The sequence below is a fragment of the Aquarana catesbeiana genome, linkage group LG01, assembly GCF_042186555.1.
Source record: "Aquarana catesbeiana isolate 2022-GZ linkage group LG01, ASM4218655v1, whole genome shotgun sequence".
Lineage (NCBI taxonomy): Eukaryota > Metazoa > Chordata > Amphibia > Anura > Ranidae > Aquarana > Aquarana catesbeiana.
This window is the reverse complement of record NC_133324.1, coordinates 244593295-244607896: the sequence shown is the minus strand read 5'-3', so window position 1 is coordinate 244607896 and position 14602 is coordinate 244593295. Positions and strand designations below refer to the sequence as shown.

The 14602-nt window shown below is 42.2% G+C and overlaps 1 protein-coding gene across 5 annotated transcripts in view; it reads right to left on the bottom strand.

Moving 5' to 3' along the window:
* MPHOSPH9 (M-phase phosphoprotein 9) overlaps positions 1 to 14602 on the bottom strand; it is a 154207-nt gene that overhangs the window by 126212 nt on the left and 13393 nt on the right. For 4 of the 5 annotated variants that reach the window (XR_012243919.1, XM_073627300.1, XM_073627269.1 and 1 more), the window contains 3 exons: positions 12892 to 13015; positions 2686 to 2736; positions 651 to 740 (listed from right to left, as the gene is read on the bottom strand). Coding sequence is in view for 4 of the 5 variants with exons in the window: in XM_073627269.1 (XP_073483370.1) it covers positions 651 to 740; positions 2686 to 2736; positions 12892 to 13015 (265 nt within the window). In the remaining variant the exon portion in view is untranslated. The remainder of the gene's footprint in view (positions 1 to 650; positions 741 to 2685; positions 2737 to 12891; positions 13016 to 14602) is intronic. The other variant, XM_073627280.1, reaches the window with a different exon arrangement.

Genomic DNA, 14602 nt, shown 5'->3' with positions numbered 1-14602 from the left:
TCAACTATTTGGCGGATTTCTTTTCTGATTAACCACTTAAAGACCACCCACCGCATATATACTACAGCAGGGCAGCTCTATTGCGCGAAACGACGTACATGTACGTCGTTATATGAAATGGATAGTGTGGGCACGCGTCCGCTGCACGGAGGAGCCGATGCGCGTGTCTGGCGGACCAGATGTCCGCTGGCCACCCGCGATCGTGGCACAGAGAGATAGAATGGGAATCTGTATATGTAAACAAGGCAGATCCCCGTTCTGACAGGGGACAACATGGAGATCTGCTGTACCTAGTGATTAGGAACAGCGATCTCTGTTTTTCCTGTCAGCACTTCCCCCACACAGTAAGAAAACACATTGAGGGAACATATAATGTTAACCCCCTTCCCTGCCAAATTTGTCTGCCGCAATGTGTCGCAGTCACAAAAAAAAAAAAAAAAAAAAAAATCGCAGATCGCCGCCATTACTAGTAAAAAAAAATAATAAATAAAAGTCCATAAATCTAGCCTGTAGTTTGTAGACACTATAAAACTTTTGCGCAAACCAATCAATATACGCTTATTGGGAAGAAGAAATGTTAAAAGACAAAAAAAAAAAAAAAATAGATGTATAAAAGCTGCTCTGTGAACAGAAAGAAATATGTGCCTTACCTGTAATTGATGGGTAAATTGTTCTTGCTGAGCATCGATCTGCTCTTGACACTGCTTTTCTACCAGTTGAAATAACTGTAACCACCGGGCCTAAATAACAAAGCAAGAAAGAATCACATACTAAAACTAGGTGACGAACAAAGATTTGAAAGGCCAGAGTTGAAAAGTCCACTAACAAGTTTAGTATACTTCTGTTGGCCACACAATTAAAGCGTTTGTAAAGGTGTTTTTTTTTTTTTTTAAAAATAACAAACATGTTATACTTACCTTCACTGTGCAGCTCGTTCTGCACAGAGTGGCCCCGAACCTCGTCTTCTGGGGTCCCTCGGCGGCTGTTTCAGCTCCTCCCCGCAAGCATTCACCACCTTAATGCGAGCTCCCTCGCACGGTGGTGAGTGCTTGCGGGCGCGCTCCCGTGATACAGCCGGCGGCTATAGCCGCTCGCTGTATCACTCGGCCCCGCCCCCCGGCGCGCCGCGTCATCGGATGTGATTGACAGCAGCGCGAGCCAATGGCTGCGCTGCTTTCAATCCATCCACTGCAGCCAATCAGCGGCCAGGGTGAGCGGAGGAACAGATGTCGGGAACGCGAAGCTGACTTTCGAGGCGTCAGGTAAGTAAAACGGGGGGCCTGGGGGCGGCGGTTCTGTCAGAAGTTTTTTCACCTTAATGCATAGAATGCATTAAGGTGAAAAAATTTTTACCTTTACAACCCCTTTAAGTATTATCAATGATGCCAGTGGCAAAATAATTAAGTGTTCTTGCATAGCAAGACCACTTACTGTTATCTCACATATATATTATTATTCTTATTATAGCCAAATTTACCACCCTAACTCCTCCCACAGCTTTTACACTACATAGACAGTAATATACCAAAACGTGCGGATTGTTCACCAATTGGTGTGCTATTACTTTGTGGAACGTGTCGCTGAATGGTTCACGAAATATCATCGTTTTTGGGGCGAAATAGGTCCCATAGGATTGAATGGCAAAATGTTCAAAACTACAGTGGGAGGTGACAAAAGCTGAAAAATCAGGACATGATTTCTAAACTGCCACCACTCCCTCATTTTCAAGCCCACCTACACAAATCTTATATCAAAATGTTCAGCTATCCCTGCTGCCACTAAACATAGCTAAGCCATAGCCCTGATAGTTTTCACAATATGACCATTTGTTTGCAACTCACGATGTCCATTGACATTCATTGAAACTCCACTCTAGCCACTTCAAATTTGAAGGACAATATCTAAACCTCGACTGTGCCTTCATTTTTAATATTTCAGAGACATACTATCCACCAAAATCTAGGTCTGGGTCTTACAATTCTCACAATATAAAGCTCTTCACTGTAGGATTTACAGTTTTTAAAATACGACCGTTTGATGTACTGCACAGTTATTACAGCTATCATGATCCTGTGTATTGTGTTTTGAGCAGTGGTTGTGAAGCATAAATAGGGCATGAGCGTTGCCAGGAAACAGTGGATGTAAACAATGATTATCATCAAACAGATAGCACACCTTCACCTCTATTCTACATCAAGATGCTGAGACCCCCCAAATGCATGTAGTCATACCTTCATCTGCTAGGCTTGATAATGCTGCTAATGTTTTTATAAATGTATGTTTTAATGTAACTGTGAAGCACTTTGGGTAACAACGTTGCAATTAAATGTGCTATATAAATAAAAGTTGAAATGCATTTCTCACTCTATCAAGCTTGTCATGTGCACTTTTTAAACTTGATCAATTGGTTAGTGTAATGTTTACTATCTTTATTCACTCCAAACACTCTACACAGTTATTCTGCCCACTCCATAAAGTTACTCTGCCCAGTCCAACCACACAACAGTTACTCAAGCCACTCCTCCCAGTTACTCCGCCCACTCCAGTTGTAGACTACTGGTGGAGGCAAGAACACTTCACACAATTTCCCCAGAAATTGTAGCTTTTCTAGTTATATTCATTATTTACAGAGACCAAATTACAACTGGCTATATTTTAAAGAGGATTTCAAAAATGGAGATTCACCATTTGATTGGATGCCCCACCACATAGAGAGGTCTCCGCTTTCCATGGCACCTTAAAGAACAAAAAAAAAAATCTGCTTAGCTACAATCATTAAATGTCAGTAGGTGTATGCCACCCCCTGGATCACTTTCCGTCATTTACAATTTACACATTGAGCACTCATGTTATAGCTTTGGCTATACTTCTATCACTCCTATAGGAGACATGTGGCTAGCCTACACAGTGACCATCACTCTATTTCACCCCTCTTTTCCTCTTGTCCAATCACAGAAACCTTGTATTGTGTAAACCCATTCACGAAACACAAAAGTATTTTAAGAATAAACAGGGGAGAACAGGGCTGGACTGGGACAAAAATGTGGCCCTGGGATTCATCCAGCCCAGCCCAGGGCACAGCACATCAGAGTACAGCACATCAGGGCACAGGGCACAGCACAATCAGGGCACAGAACACATCACATCAGGGCACAGCACATCAGGGCTCGGAACATGGCACATCAGGGCACAGGACACAGCGCTTCAGGGCTCAGCACATCTGGATACGGCACAGGACAGGGCACATCAGGACCGGGCACATCAGGATACATCAGGACATGGCACATCAGGGTACAGGACACAGCATGTCAGGGCACAGTACATCAGGGTACAGGACACAGCATATCAGGGCATAGCACGCCGGGGTACAGGGCATAGCACATCGGGGTGCAGGGCACCAGGGAACAGCACATAAGGGCACATTGTTCAAAGGGGACTTGTTGATCAAAGGGGAAGTGGCCAAACAAAATTTACTCCACATATCAAAGGGGACAGATAGTGACTCTGGGCTATGTTAATGTTAAAATGCAAGATTGCAAATTAGGGCAGTTTATGTCTGCAGCCATTTACGGCTAGGGGTCATTGTCGGTCACTCTGAAAGACAGAAGCAGATCAAAGGCCTAATGGAAACGGCCAATCAAATTGCTCAGCCATTCAGTGTATAGTGAATATAACATGGCGTTCAGTCTATTCACTGGGTCTCTGTGTGATTATGAAGGCACAGGTCTAGGAAACATGGGACTCTGAAGGCTAGTATTCGTTTACTGTTGGATTTTGTCATCTGTTGCAAGACTTTGTTCTGTGTTGGAAGTCAATAAAGTGCATCTCTCTGGAAGAATTGGGTTGCTGTGGAAGATTATAATAACTACTAATTAATTATCTACCCACTATACTATATCACTACACACATCAGGGTACATGGGGCACGTGACATCAGGGTACATGGGGCACGTGACATCAGGGTACATGGGGCACGTGACATCAGGGTACATGGGGCACGTGACATCAGGGTACATGGGGCACGTGACATCAGGGTACATGGGGCACATAGTTTCTAGCCTTTTACTTCAAATGCAGAGTAGCGCAGGAAGCGTCTGTAATAAGTTCTCTCTCATGTCACGCTGCTCCGACGGCCCCTCCTCTTCTCGTCTATCCCCATTTGCTTGTGATATCATCTGGGACTGGGAAGGACGAGAAGAGAGGAGGGGCCGTCTGGGAGCAGCGTGACATGAGAGTGAACTTATCACAGACACTTCCTGCGCTACTCTGCATGTTGGCTAAATCTCGATCTACCCGTCAGGCGCCAGCTGTTGGTGACTGACGGGCAGATCGCCGCGGTCCTCCCCAGTGAAGAACGATTCAATAGGCAAATTAGGCAGCCGCTGAAACCGGCCCACTGAGCCATCGGCCCACCGGGAAACTCCCAGTAGTCCCGATGGCCTGTACATACCTGGGGGAGAATAGGGGCAGACAGGATTGCTTGACACAAATTTGCTTTCAGAGCAATGGAAGGATAGAGAAAGCTGTGGCATACAATTTAGGATAGAGAAAGCAATGGCGTACAAGTTAAGTGTAAATTGGAAAATAACAGGAAGTTATCCAGGAGGTGGTATAAAAGTTTATTTTTTTCCTGGAGGTGTTCTTTATTAAAGAATAGCAGCACCTCTCCGATGGCTGCAGTGTGATCATTACATAGTTTATAAGGCTGAAAAAGAAAGGTAGATCTGGTGTGTGTATGCGAGCTCCAACACACAAAATTTCAATACACCAAAAATTCCCATAGCCTCCCATATTCTCTTTCTTAAGGAAGATATCACATTTTTTGAAGCTGTTGACACTGAGCTAGTACTACTTTCTAGAGGATGGAGTTCCACATTTTAACTGCTCTAACAATAAAGAGCCCTTTCCACATTCTTAGGTTAAACCTCCTTTCTTCGAACTTCAAATTGTAGTGGCGCACACACACGACCACACGGCGGGAAATACAAAGGGATGTACAGCTACGCCCATTTGCGCAGCCGTGCCATTCTGCCGATGTATATGTACATGTGGCGGTCAGCAAGCGGTTAAAGATTATGTAAACCCAAAAATGAAAATGTTAAATATTGTAGTTTACCAGTCATTAGATGTAGTAGCTACATTAGCTTTCTTTATTTAAGGCATTGTGCCTTCATTTTTACTTGGATATCCTGCAAATGACACACTTCATGTCCCTTCGTGACTATGCTAACTTTTCTATTGTATCTATGGAGGCAGCCATGGCTGTCACACAGGCTGGACTTCAAACATGTCTGCCTTTGTTCATCTTCATTATATGGTTGATTGATGCCATTTGTAGTTTACAAAATAAAGATATTAGGAGAAAATCCTTTTCTTTAAATATATCACAGAACACTTTCTTGTGAATGGACCCCAGGCAAAAATAGAAAGAAATCCCTGCCTAGGCATAACACCGCTTAGGTAAGCCTCTGTTTTATAGCGGATAATAAGGAACAAAGAGGAGGGATTCCGTGACATACTCCATGAAAAGGATTTTACAGGTAAACCAAAAATCTTAAATTTCCGAATAGTACATCAGAAGACACAAAGCACCACATACTCACGACTAATTGGGATGTCCCCAAAGCACTGAACATGAGGGGAGGGCAAACCAGCAACAAGGTAATAAACCCCAAAACAGATAAGGGTAGACCCCATTAAAAAGCTGTCTGCTCTTTTTACTTCATGTTACCAAAATCCCAGCGAAACAATATAACAAATCTATAGTACAGCATTTACATAATGCAGCCAAATCCTGTATCCCTCTATTCTGGAAGACACATACACCTCCATCTATTGGGACGTGGCTACGCAAAGTAGAGGATATTAAGAAGCTGGAGGACTTGGTTCTTACAACACAAAATAAACAGGAGACACATTCAAAGGCATGGAGGCTATGGAACATGGTCATCTTGTCTGATGAAGGGGTATCTATGCTCTGGCCATAGACAGACTGTTAATACGAGATCTGGATCAATATATATCAGGCTCAAGTCCATCGCTATTGGGGGTCCCCCCTCCTTTTCTATTCTTCTCATACTTACTACTCTTCTCTTAGAGCTATTTTTCTCCTCTTCTTTGTTCCTAGAAGCATTTAATTACGCAGGGAAAGAGTGATTTAGACATGGTCTTATCGGAATTTTGTATAGTTTATTACTCAGCAAAATTGAATACTGGTATTAGATGGCAGATATATACTTTGTTTATCCGTTCCTTGTATCTATGCCATTTCATTTAATTGATCCCATTGGTGGAATCACTGCAGATTATGGTATGCATATTATGGTATGTCAAATGGACCATGACCCCCTTATTTTCATGTCATTGATGTACCTGAATTGTTCTTTCCCTGAGTTTGAAATTAATAAGAATTTTATATTTGAAAAAAACGCATCAGGCTGAACGAAAAAAAAAAAAAAAAAAAAAAAAAAAAAAAAAAAAGGGTGCTCGCTGTACTAACTATGCAATGTTAGTACAGCAATCTCACCGTTAAGCTATTGTGTTCTGACAGGGGAACTGCCAGGGAGACCAAACTCCCCCCCCCACCCCCACCCCCCCCCCAAAAAAAACACACCAGTTTTTAAGGTATGCCTGTTTGACTGAAGCCAGACGTTAGGCTGGCTTCTGCTGGACAGGCTGCTATATACACTGGCTGAATGGTGGCTCATTTCCGTTGAATGGGCCGATATTCGGACCATGTGTACCAGCCTTTAGTAAACGTATAAAGAGAATACCAGGCAGCAGCTTACAAACTTGAGTATGATATTGATTTGCCCAGGAAGCACTCCATTCCTGGTGAAATGGGCTTTGACTAGGAAAGGAGGAACCTTCCCTTTGATGCCACAGACCAGAGAGACAAGCTGACGAATCCACCTTTAAAATAGTGGATCGAGAGGCAGCCTGACTCTTGCAAGGACCCTTACAAGGAACAAACAGGAACTATTAAAACAAAGCTGTAAACTTCAAATAAGTTTGAATAGCTTGAACAAAAACCAAGGAGTGAAGCCCTAGGATGGTTGGGAATAGGATAAAGGAACAAAACAATGTTCTAATTCAAAGAGAACCAAAAAAAAACAAAAACAAAAAAAACAAAACAAAACACACACCTTAGGTGAGAAAGAACCGGGGCCTCAATACAACGTTATCCTAGAGAAGAACCAGGAAAGGCTCCTTGCAGGAGAGCACAGACAGCCCCAAGACCCTGCTAGTCAATGTAGTAATGGCAACCAAAAAGTCCACCTTGCCCTAAGCAGCATCAAGGGAAACTCTCATGAAGGCTCAAAAGGTGAAGTCTGCAAGACAGACAAGACCAAATTAAGGTCTCACAGGGACAAAAGGGGTCCAACATGTGGAGCAATTTGGGTGACACTAGAGCTCCTCGATTCTGGCCAAAATGAGAAGCATGATTTTTTTTAAAGTTGGGCTAACTTTACTGGTTAAGAATATATAAAACACAAAGCGCTGTGATGCTAAATAGCTGATAATTACACAGAAAACCAAGTGAGGCTGCTATCAAAAAAGAGTGTTTTCAGAGTCACTTAAAAAGAATAAATAATGATATTTGAAGCGCTTCACAATGTGCATAAAAATGAATATATATGAATAAATATAAATACTCAAATAAACCCAGCGGTGAGTAAAAATTCCTAAAAAATCCAGCAATCAAAATAGTGTAAAATTATAAAAAATTAGTGACACCAAATGTGTAAAAAAATCCACATAAACATAAATATATAGGGATGTATTCAGAAGGTTCAATTATACAAGTGTAGAATCCGATTGGTATAAAGCTTTGATCCAGTCCCACTAGCAAAGCTGTTTAAAAACACTTGCTTAATTAAGGTGCTCATTGACCTTTATAGTAACAATGTTTCTTTTGCTTCTGTTCACAATCAGAGTGAGAATCGTAAAACAGATCTCATTTGACAGGCAGATAAGAGAAAAAACCAATCATTGTGCAATAGTTAGGATACCAAGGTACACAGGCAAACTTCAATCCACTCACGTGTGCCTTATAATGATAAGGCATATGCAGGTTTTACTATAGCAGTCAGCCGCCTTAGAATCTGCTCCTGTCTTAGGCGGCTGACTGCTATAGTAAAACCTGCATATGCCTTATCATTATAAGGCACACGTGAGTGGATTGAAGTTTGCCTGTGTACCTTGGTATCCTAACTATTGCACAATGATTGGTTTTTTCTCTTATCTGCCTGTCAAATGAGATCTGTTTTATGATTCTCACATTGGTTGTGAACAGAAGCAAAAGAAACATTGTTACTATAAAGGTCAATGAGCACCTTAATTAAGCAAGTGTTTTTAAACAGTTTTGCTAGTGGGACTGGATCAAAGCTCTATACCAAATCGGATTCTACACTTGTATAATTGAACCTTCTGAATACATCCCTATATATTTATTTTTATGTGGATTTTTTTACACATTTGGTGTCACTAATTTTTTTATAATTTTACACTATTTTGATTGCTGGATTTTTTAGGAATTTTTACTCACCGCTGGGTTTATTTGAGTATTTATATTTATTCATATATATTCATTTTTATGCACATTGTGAAGCACTTCAAATATCATTATTTAAACTTTACTGGTTAGTTTTTTTTTTTAATTCATGAAAGTGTAATTTTTTCCCAAAAAACTGCATTTGAATGACTGCAGAAAAAGGTTTAGTGTGTAAGTGGTTAAACTTCCCTCATTTACACACCATTGTATTCCTTTGATCTAAAGGACAAATTGTTACAATGTTTATACTCAAGTTCCCCTGCTAAAGAATGATGTGATTCTTGGCAGACTACCCATTTCCCCCCCCCCCCCCCTCCTTTTTTTTGATGGCTGTCGACTTCAGCAGAGCAGAAATTCTCTACATAAAAAGAATCGGGAAATGCTTTGTCAAGATTGCAAGGGGGAAAAAAATTGCGATAACGATTCTTAACGCTTAATCGTGCAGCTCTAGGTGACATTCAGAACAAAATCTTTTACCAAGGAATAGGTCTCTGAAAAAGAACAAGCAAGGCCAAAATCTGTCCCTTGATGGTACTTAAAGCCAAAGACATCACCACACCAGATTGGGGTCTTTCAAAGCATTCACTAAGAAACTGATTGTCTCAGAAAATCTTCCAGATGGCAGAATGCCCTGGGTCTTAAATCTCTGGAATGGAGCATATGCTTTGACCAAACTTTGAAGTATTGACAAATTTCCACCACTGCCTCTGCAGGCTACAGAGCAACACCCAAAAGTACAAACATATGGCCACTGGCCCCACCTATAACTGGCCTTTGCAGTAAGGAGCACATGGAAGGGCGACTAATGTCAAACACAACCAAAGAAGATTCCCAGCTCAACTTACCAACCAGCCTGCAACCAACCAAATCATCCTAATGCCCCGTACACACGGTCGGATTTTCCAATGGAAAATGTGTGATAGGACCTTGTTGTCAGAAATTCCGATGGTGTGTGGGCTCCATCACACAAAGTTTGAGAGCAGGCTATAAAATTTTCCGACAACAAAATCCATTGTCAGAATTTCCGATCGTGTGTACACAAATCCAACGCACAAAGTGCCACGCATTCTCAGAATAAATAAAGAGATGAAAGCTATTGGCTACTGTCCCGTTTATAGTCCCGATGTACGTGTTTTACGTCACCGCGTTCAGAATGATGGGATTTTCCGAAAACTTTGTGTGACCGTGTGTATGCAAGACAAGTTTTAGCCAACATCCGTCGGAAAAAATCCTAGGATTTTGTTGTCGGGATGTCCGATCAATGTCCGACCGTCTGTACGGGGCATAACAGTATGTTAGTTAGCACACATTTGCAAATACATATGCAAGTTGGAGAGCCACTTCACGACACCCCATCTGCAGTCCTAACTCTATACATTTTTGAGAGTCTCTACCCAGAGGTTGGATGTACAGGATATTTTAACTGGAAGTCAGAAATGAAGCTATATGAAGGGCAGTGGGGGAATGAAAATCTTTTATATTAAAAGCAGTACTAAAGGCTGAGACTTGGATATAATCCTTTTAAATATAAATGCACAATTCTGGTAAACTTTTCCTTTAAATGTAATTGTAATGCCTTATATTACCTCCAGTCTATCAGCCTCCAGCTTCTCTGTACAGAGTCCTTAAAGTGATAGTAAACCTTGGATTTTTTTTAAACAACAACAAAATTGTCATACTTACCTGCACTGTGTAATGGTTTTGCACAGAGAAGCCCAAATTCTCCTCTTCTGGTGTCCCCCGCTGGCTCTTCTACCTCACATGTGTGGTTTGACCACTGTTTTCATATGCGGGTGCTACTCGTGTATGCGTTCACTTCTGCGCGCGAGCTCCTCGGGACGGGGGGGGGGGGGGGTTTAAAAAATTTTTTTTACATTACTTTATTTATTTTTACACTGTTTAAAAAAAAAAAAAAAAAAAAAAAATTGTGTCACTTTTATTCCTATTACAAGGAATGTAAACATCCCTTGTAATAGAAAAAAGCATGACAGGACCTCTTAAATATGAGATCTGGGGTCAAAAAAGACCTCAGATGTCGTATTTACACTAAAATGCAATAAAAAAAAGAAGTCATTCAAAAAAATGACATTGAAAAAATATGCCTTTAAGAGGCGTGGGCGGAAGTGACGTTTTGACGTCGCTTCCGCCCAGCAGTGTCATGGAGACGAGTGGGCGCCATCTTAGCCTCACTCGTCTCCAGGCACAGAAGGGAGACGGACGCGATTGCCTTCGCCGCTACCGACGGCTTCGGTAAGCGGCGGAGGTCACCGGATTGCGGTGGGAGGCCCTCTCCCGCTACCGATAAAAGTGATCTCGTGGCGAATCCGCCGCAGGGACCACTTTTATCAGAAAGCCAGCTGCCACACGAAAACAGGGATACCAGGGTTATGGCAGCTAGCTGCTGCCATAACAACGATATCCACCAACAAACTTTGGACGTACATCGGCGTGCGGCGGTCCGGAAGTGGTTAATATTGAGTCAAGCACTAGTGATAAAAACGAAGTCCCAATGTGATAAAAAAGTTTTGGTAACATACGCACCATCCGCCACCTTCAATTGAGTGATCCTGTGACAGTAACCTCCACCATAGGTAAAGTGCTTGCTAACCAGATTACACGGACCTCCTATCAGGGAAGGTCAGTAACAATTGTGGCTCTAAACCCAGTCAGGACCTTTAACCATCCAAGAAACCCCTTATGGCAAGTGGACCCACCATCCAGGAAACAATATCACAGATGGTCCCCAAAATACAAAAAGGCTTGCTAGCCATACTGTAAAAATCTTTAAAAACTTTAAAGTATAAAATTTTACTTTCACAGCAAAAACATGTAATTGCATAAGGATCAAAACAAGCCAGCTGGCTAATCACAGCTACCTGTCCTTCCGGGATTTGCTCCATCACCTGACATCACTGCCCTTCTCGAATCCCAGAAGGACGGGTAGCTGCGATTAGCCAGCCAGCTTGTTTTGATCCTAATGCGATTACATGTGATAGGAGGTCCATGCAATCTGGTAATTGGGACTTTGTTTTTATCACTGGTGTTTGACCCAATTTGTAATATACAGCATGGAGGGGGGGGTTAATGTATTGCCATTGGTCACTGATGCATTAGTGACCAGTAGCAGTTAATTAACCCCTTTGTGCTGCATTAGTGGCACCAGTGTCAGTGTTAATTAACACTAGTGCCACTAATGCAGCACAAAGGTGTTGCATCAATGATCAATGGCAATACATTAACCCATTAATGCTGTATATTACAGAAGTGTAATACCATTGGTAATTAACCTCCCCTCAGCCACCTCCAACCCCCCCCCCCTCCCCTTCTACAGAGTTAATCCAGCTGCAATCAACTGCTTACTTGTGCGATACACACTGCATTCATGCAGTGTTTAGTTCCTCCTCCTCAGCTCTTCTTGGTCACAGCACCAGCAGCACTCTGATGCTCCTCTGAGTCCTTCCATCCCACCTCCCATCATCGCCGGCCTCTCAGTGAGTGACGTCACGCTGGCCAGAACTACGAAGCGCCTGTCAGGGGGGAGTCCGAGTATCTCCATTGACAGGGAAGGCAAGTGAAGGGCTGGCATGTTGGCTTGTGCCGGGTGCAGGAGCGCACTCGGCACATCATTGCAACTGCAGCTATTACAGTCGCATACACAATTTCCAGCCAGTTTTTAGAAGCCCACTTCACCTGCGCCCCCCTCCCTGCAGTAAACTGTACCGCCCAGGGCATCTGCCCCTTCCGCCCCTGCATTGTACCGGCCCTGCTCACCCGGACTAATTCTTCACTAGCCTTCGCTTTTCCTGCTCCGGTATTCTAACTGTGGGCAGATGCTTTCGGCTTCACAGCCGTGCTGCACTTTGTGAATGGTCCTGCAGTTTTCTTGAACCTATGACGTTTCCCAGAAAACTGTGAGGAGGGGAGGGGGGGGGGGGGGATGAGAACTTCCACCTGGATAGCCTAGGCGAAACTAGGTACCCGGTCCCCCCCTCCAACATATGACATTCCTGTTTATTACTTTATTGTATCACCTTCGCTTTTGATGTGAAGATGCAAAGACAGGCGACACAATGCTTATATATCCAAGCCGTTATGAACACAATAATTACAATGTAAGTCCAACTAAACGAGTAACTTGCTACAAGCCCAATAATATTATAATAATAATAATAATGGATTTATATAGCACCAACAGTTTGCACAGAACTTTGTGATCTTTTTACACTCAGTATTCGATGAACAATGAGCTACATGCAATACAATATTTTTTTCCAAATGTCAATGTACAACACAAAGTCATTACCATTATAATGCAGAGGACCTGCACTAAATATTACCTCACAACTTTTTCTGTCTTCAGAATAAGTCTGTTCAATGCCACAAAGTTCTCCAGCAGCTGCCTGAGATTCAGGACACTGATAAGAGCTCTCAGAGAGGGGCAATCCTTCATTTATTGTACTTCTAGATGCCAAGTATAAACACAGAAAGAAGAAAAAAAACAAAAATAGAAGAGTGAGGGAAATATATTTCTAGTAATACACAGACAGAAAAACTGAATACATTTTTTCTTAGGAGTTGATGGTCCACCACCCCAGGAAGCCATACTTGCCTATCCACACACTCCCTCATTGCGTTCCTAATACAGGAGTCCTGAGTAAGCTGCACTGTCAGAGTTTACCTGGGTGAAAGACCTCACTGGCCCCACCCTCCCAGAGAGTGTTCAGTCTTGCAATTGTATATATGGTCTTATGGGGGAGGTCAAAAGCTCATATGCCTGGAAGCCCCACTCTGGCAAAACAATTAGAGCTCATAGAGCAATGAGGCAGTGAAGGCGCGTGAGCTATAAGCAGACACTGTCACTTTGCTGTGAACTGTTAAAGTGACAGGTTCTCTTTAAAAAGTCATTCCACCCAAAGTGAACTCTAAGGCCCCTTTCACACTGAGGCGCCAGTAAACTGCCAGTAAAACACTGAGCACTTTTAAAGAGCTTTTCAGGCGCTTTTGAAGAGCTTTCTATTCATTTCAATGGAGAGGGGTGTTTTTTCACCACCTTGCCAGCGTACTGCGTGCAAGCGCCTGAAAAACGCCTCAGTGTGAAAGGGGTCTAAGCTACAGTTGGAACCTAGTTGGCTAGGACACTCCAAGATGAAATTCGAGTTCCCAACACTGTACTTGTCAACATAAGAGTTTTCCATGATTCCATTCATTTTTATTTATTTATTTTTATTTATTTATTTATTTCAACTGCTCTTGTTGTATCCTCCATATCCAAACAGGGAAATCTTGACACTTTCAATATTACCCAAACTGAGAAATAGAAGTTTTGAGTGGACTGACCCTTTAACATTCTGAAAGCGAACCTGTGGGCAAGCTAACATTACAAAACCAGCAGCTACAGTACATATTATGTGACTGAACCTCCTATTCCAGCACTTCTTAAAGTCTTCCATACCCTATATGCCAACAGTAAATTTATAAAAGCTGCTATTTTCTTAAAGCCAAGAAAAAATGTATAGGATTGCAGCTTAATAGTGCTTAGATGTGGTGGCTGCATTCATTCCCCCCCCCCCCCCCCCCCTTTATTTTAACCTTATAATCCTGGCATTAATACACTTTCAGTCCTAAAGGTGACAACATTTGAGCAGCATTGTCACCCTAGGACAGGGAGTATATTAGGGCTACACAACACCTCCCTCCCTTCTTCATTACAATGTAAAATGTTAACTGATAACAGTCTAGAAGCAGACAGTACAAGAACTCATCAGCTCACAAGTTCTCTGGCTGACTAAACTATTTAACAGACCAAATAGGAGCAAATAAAAGACATTTAAGTGCTCTGTAATGTGCTGGTGCTATATAAAGTCAGAAATAATCAATCATTGTATCAATCATAATATACAGCTTCCATATTTACATACATTCTGAGCATATAGAGAAAGAAGACTTCCTGGCTTCAAAGGGCTTTTTTACCATTTGCCAACATTTTGGCTATTTGTATCTATACAATTTGCTAAATGATGCAGCAAAATAGAATGGACGGGGATTAGG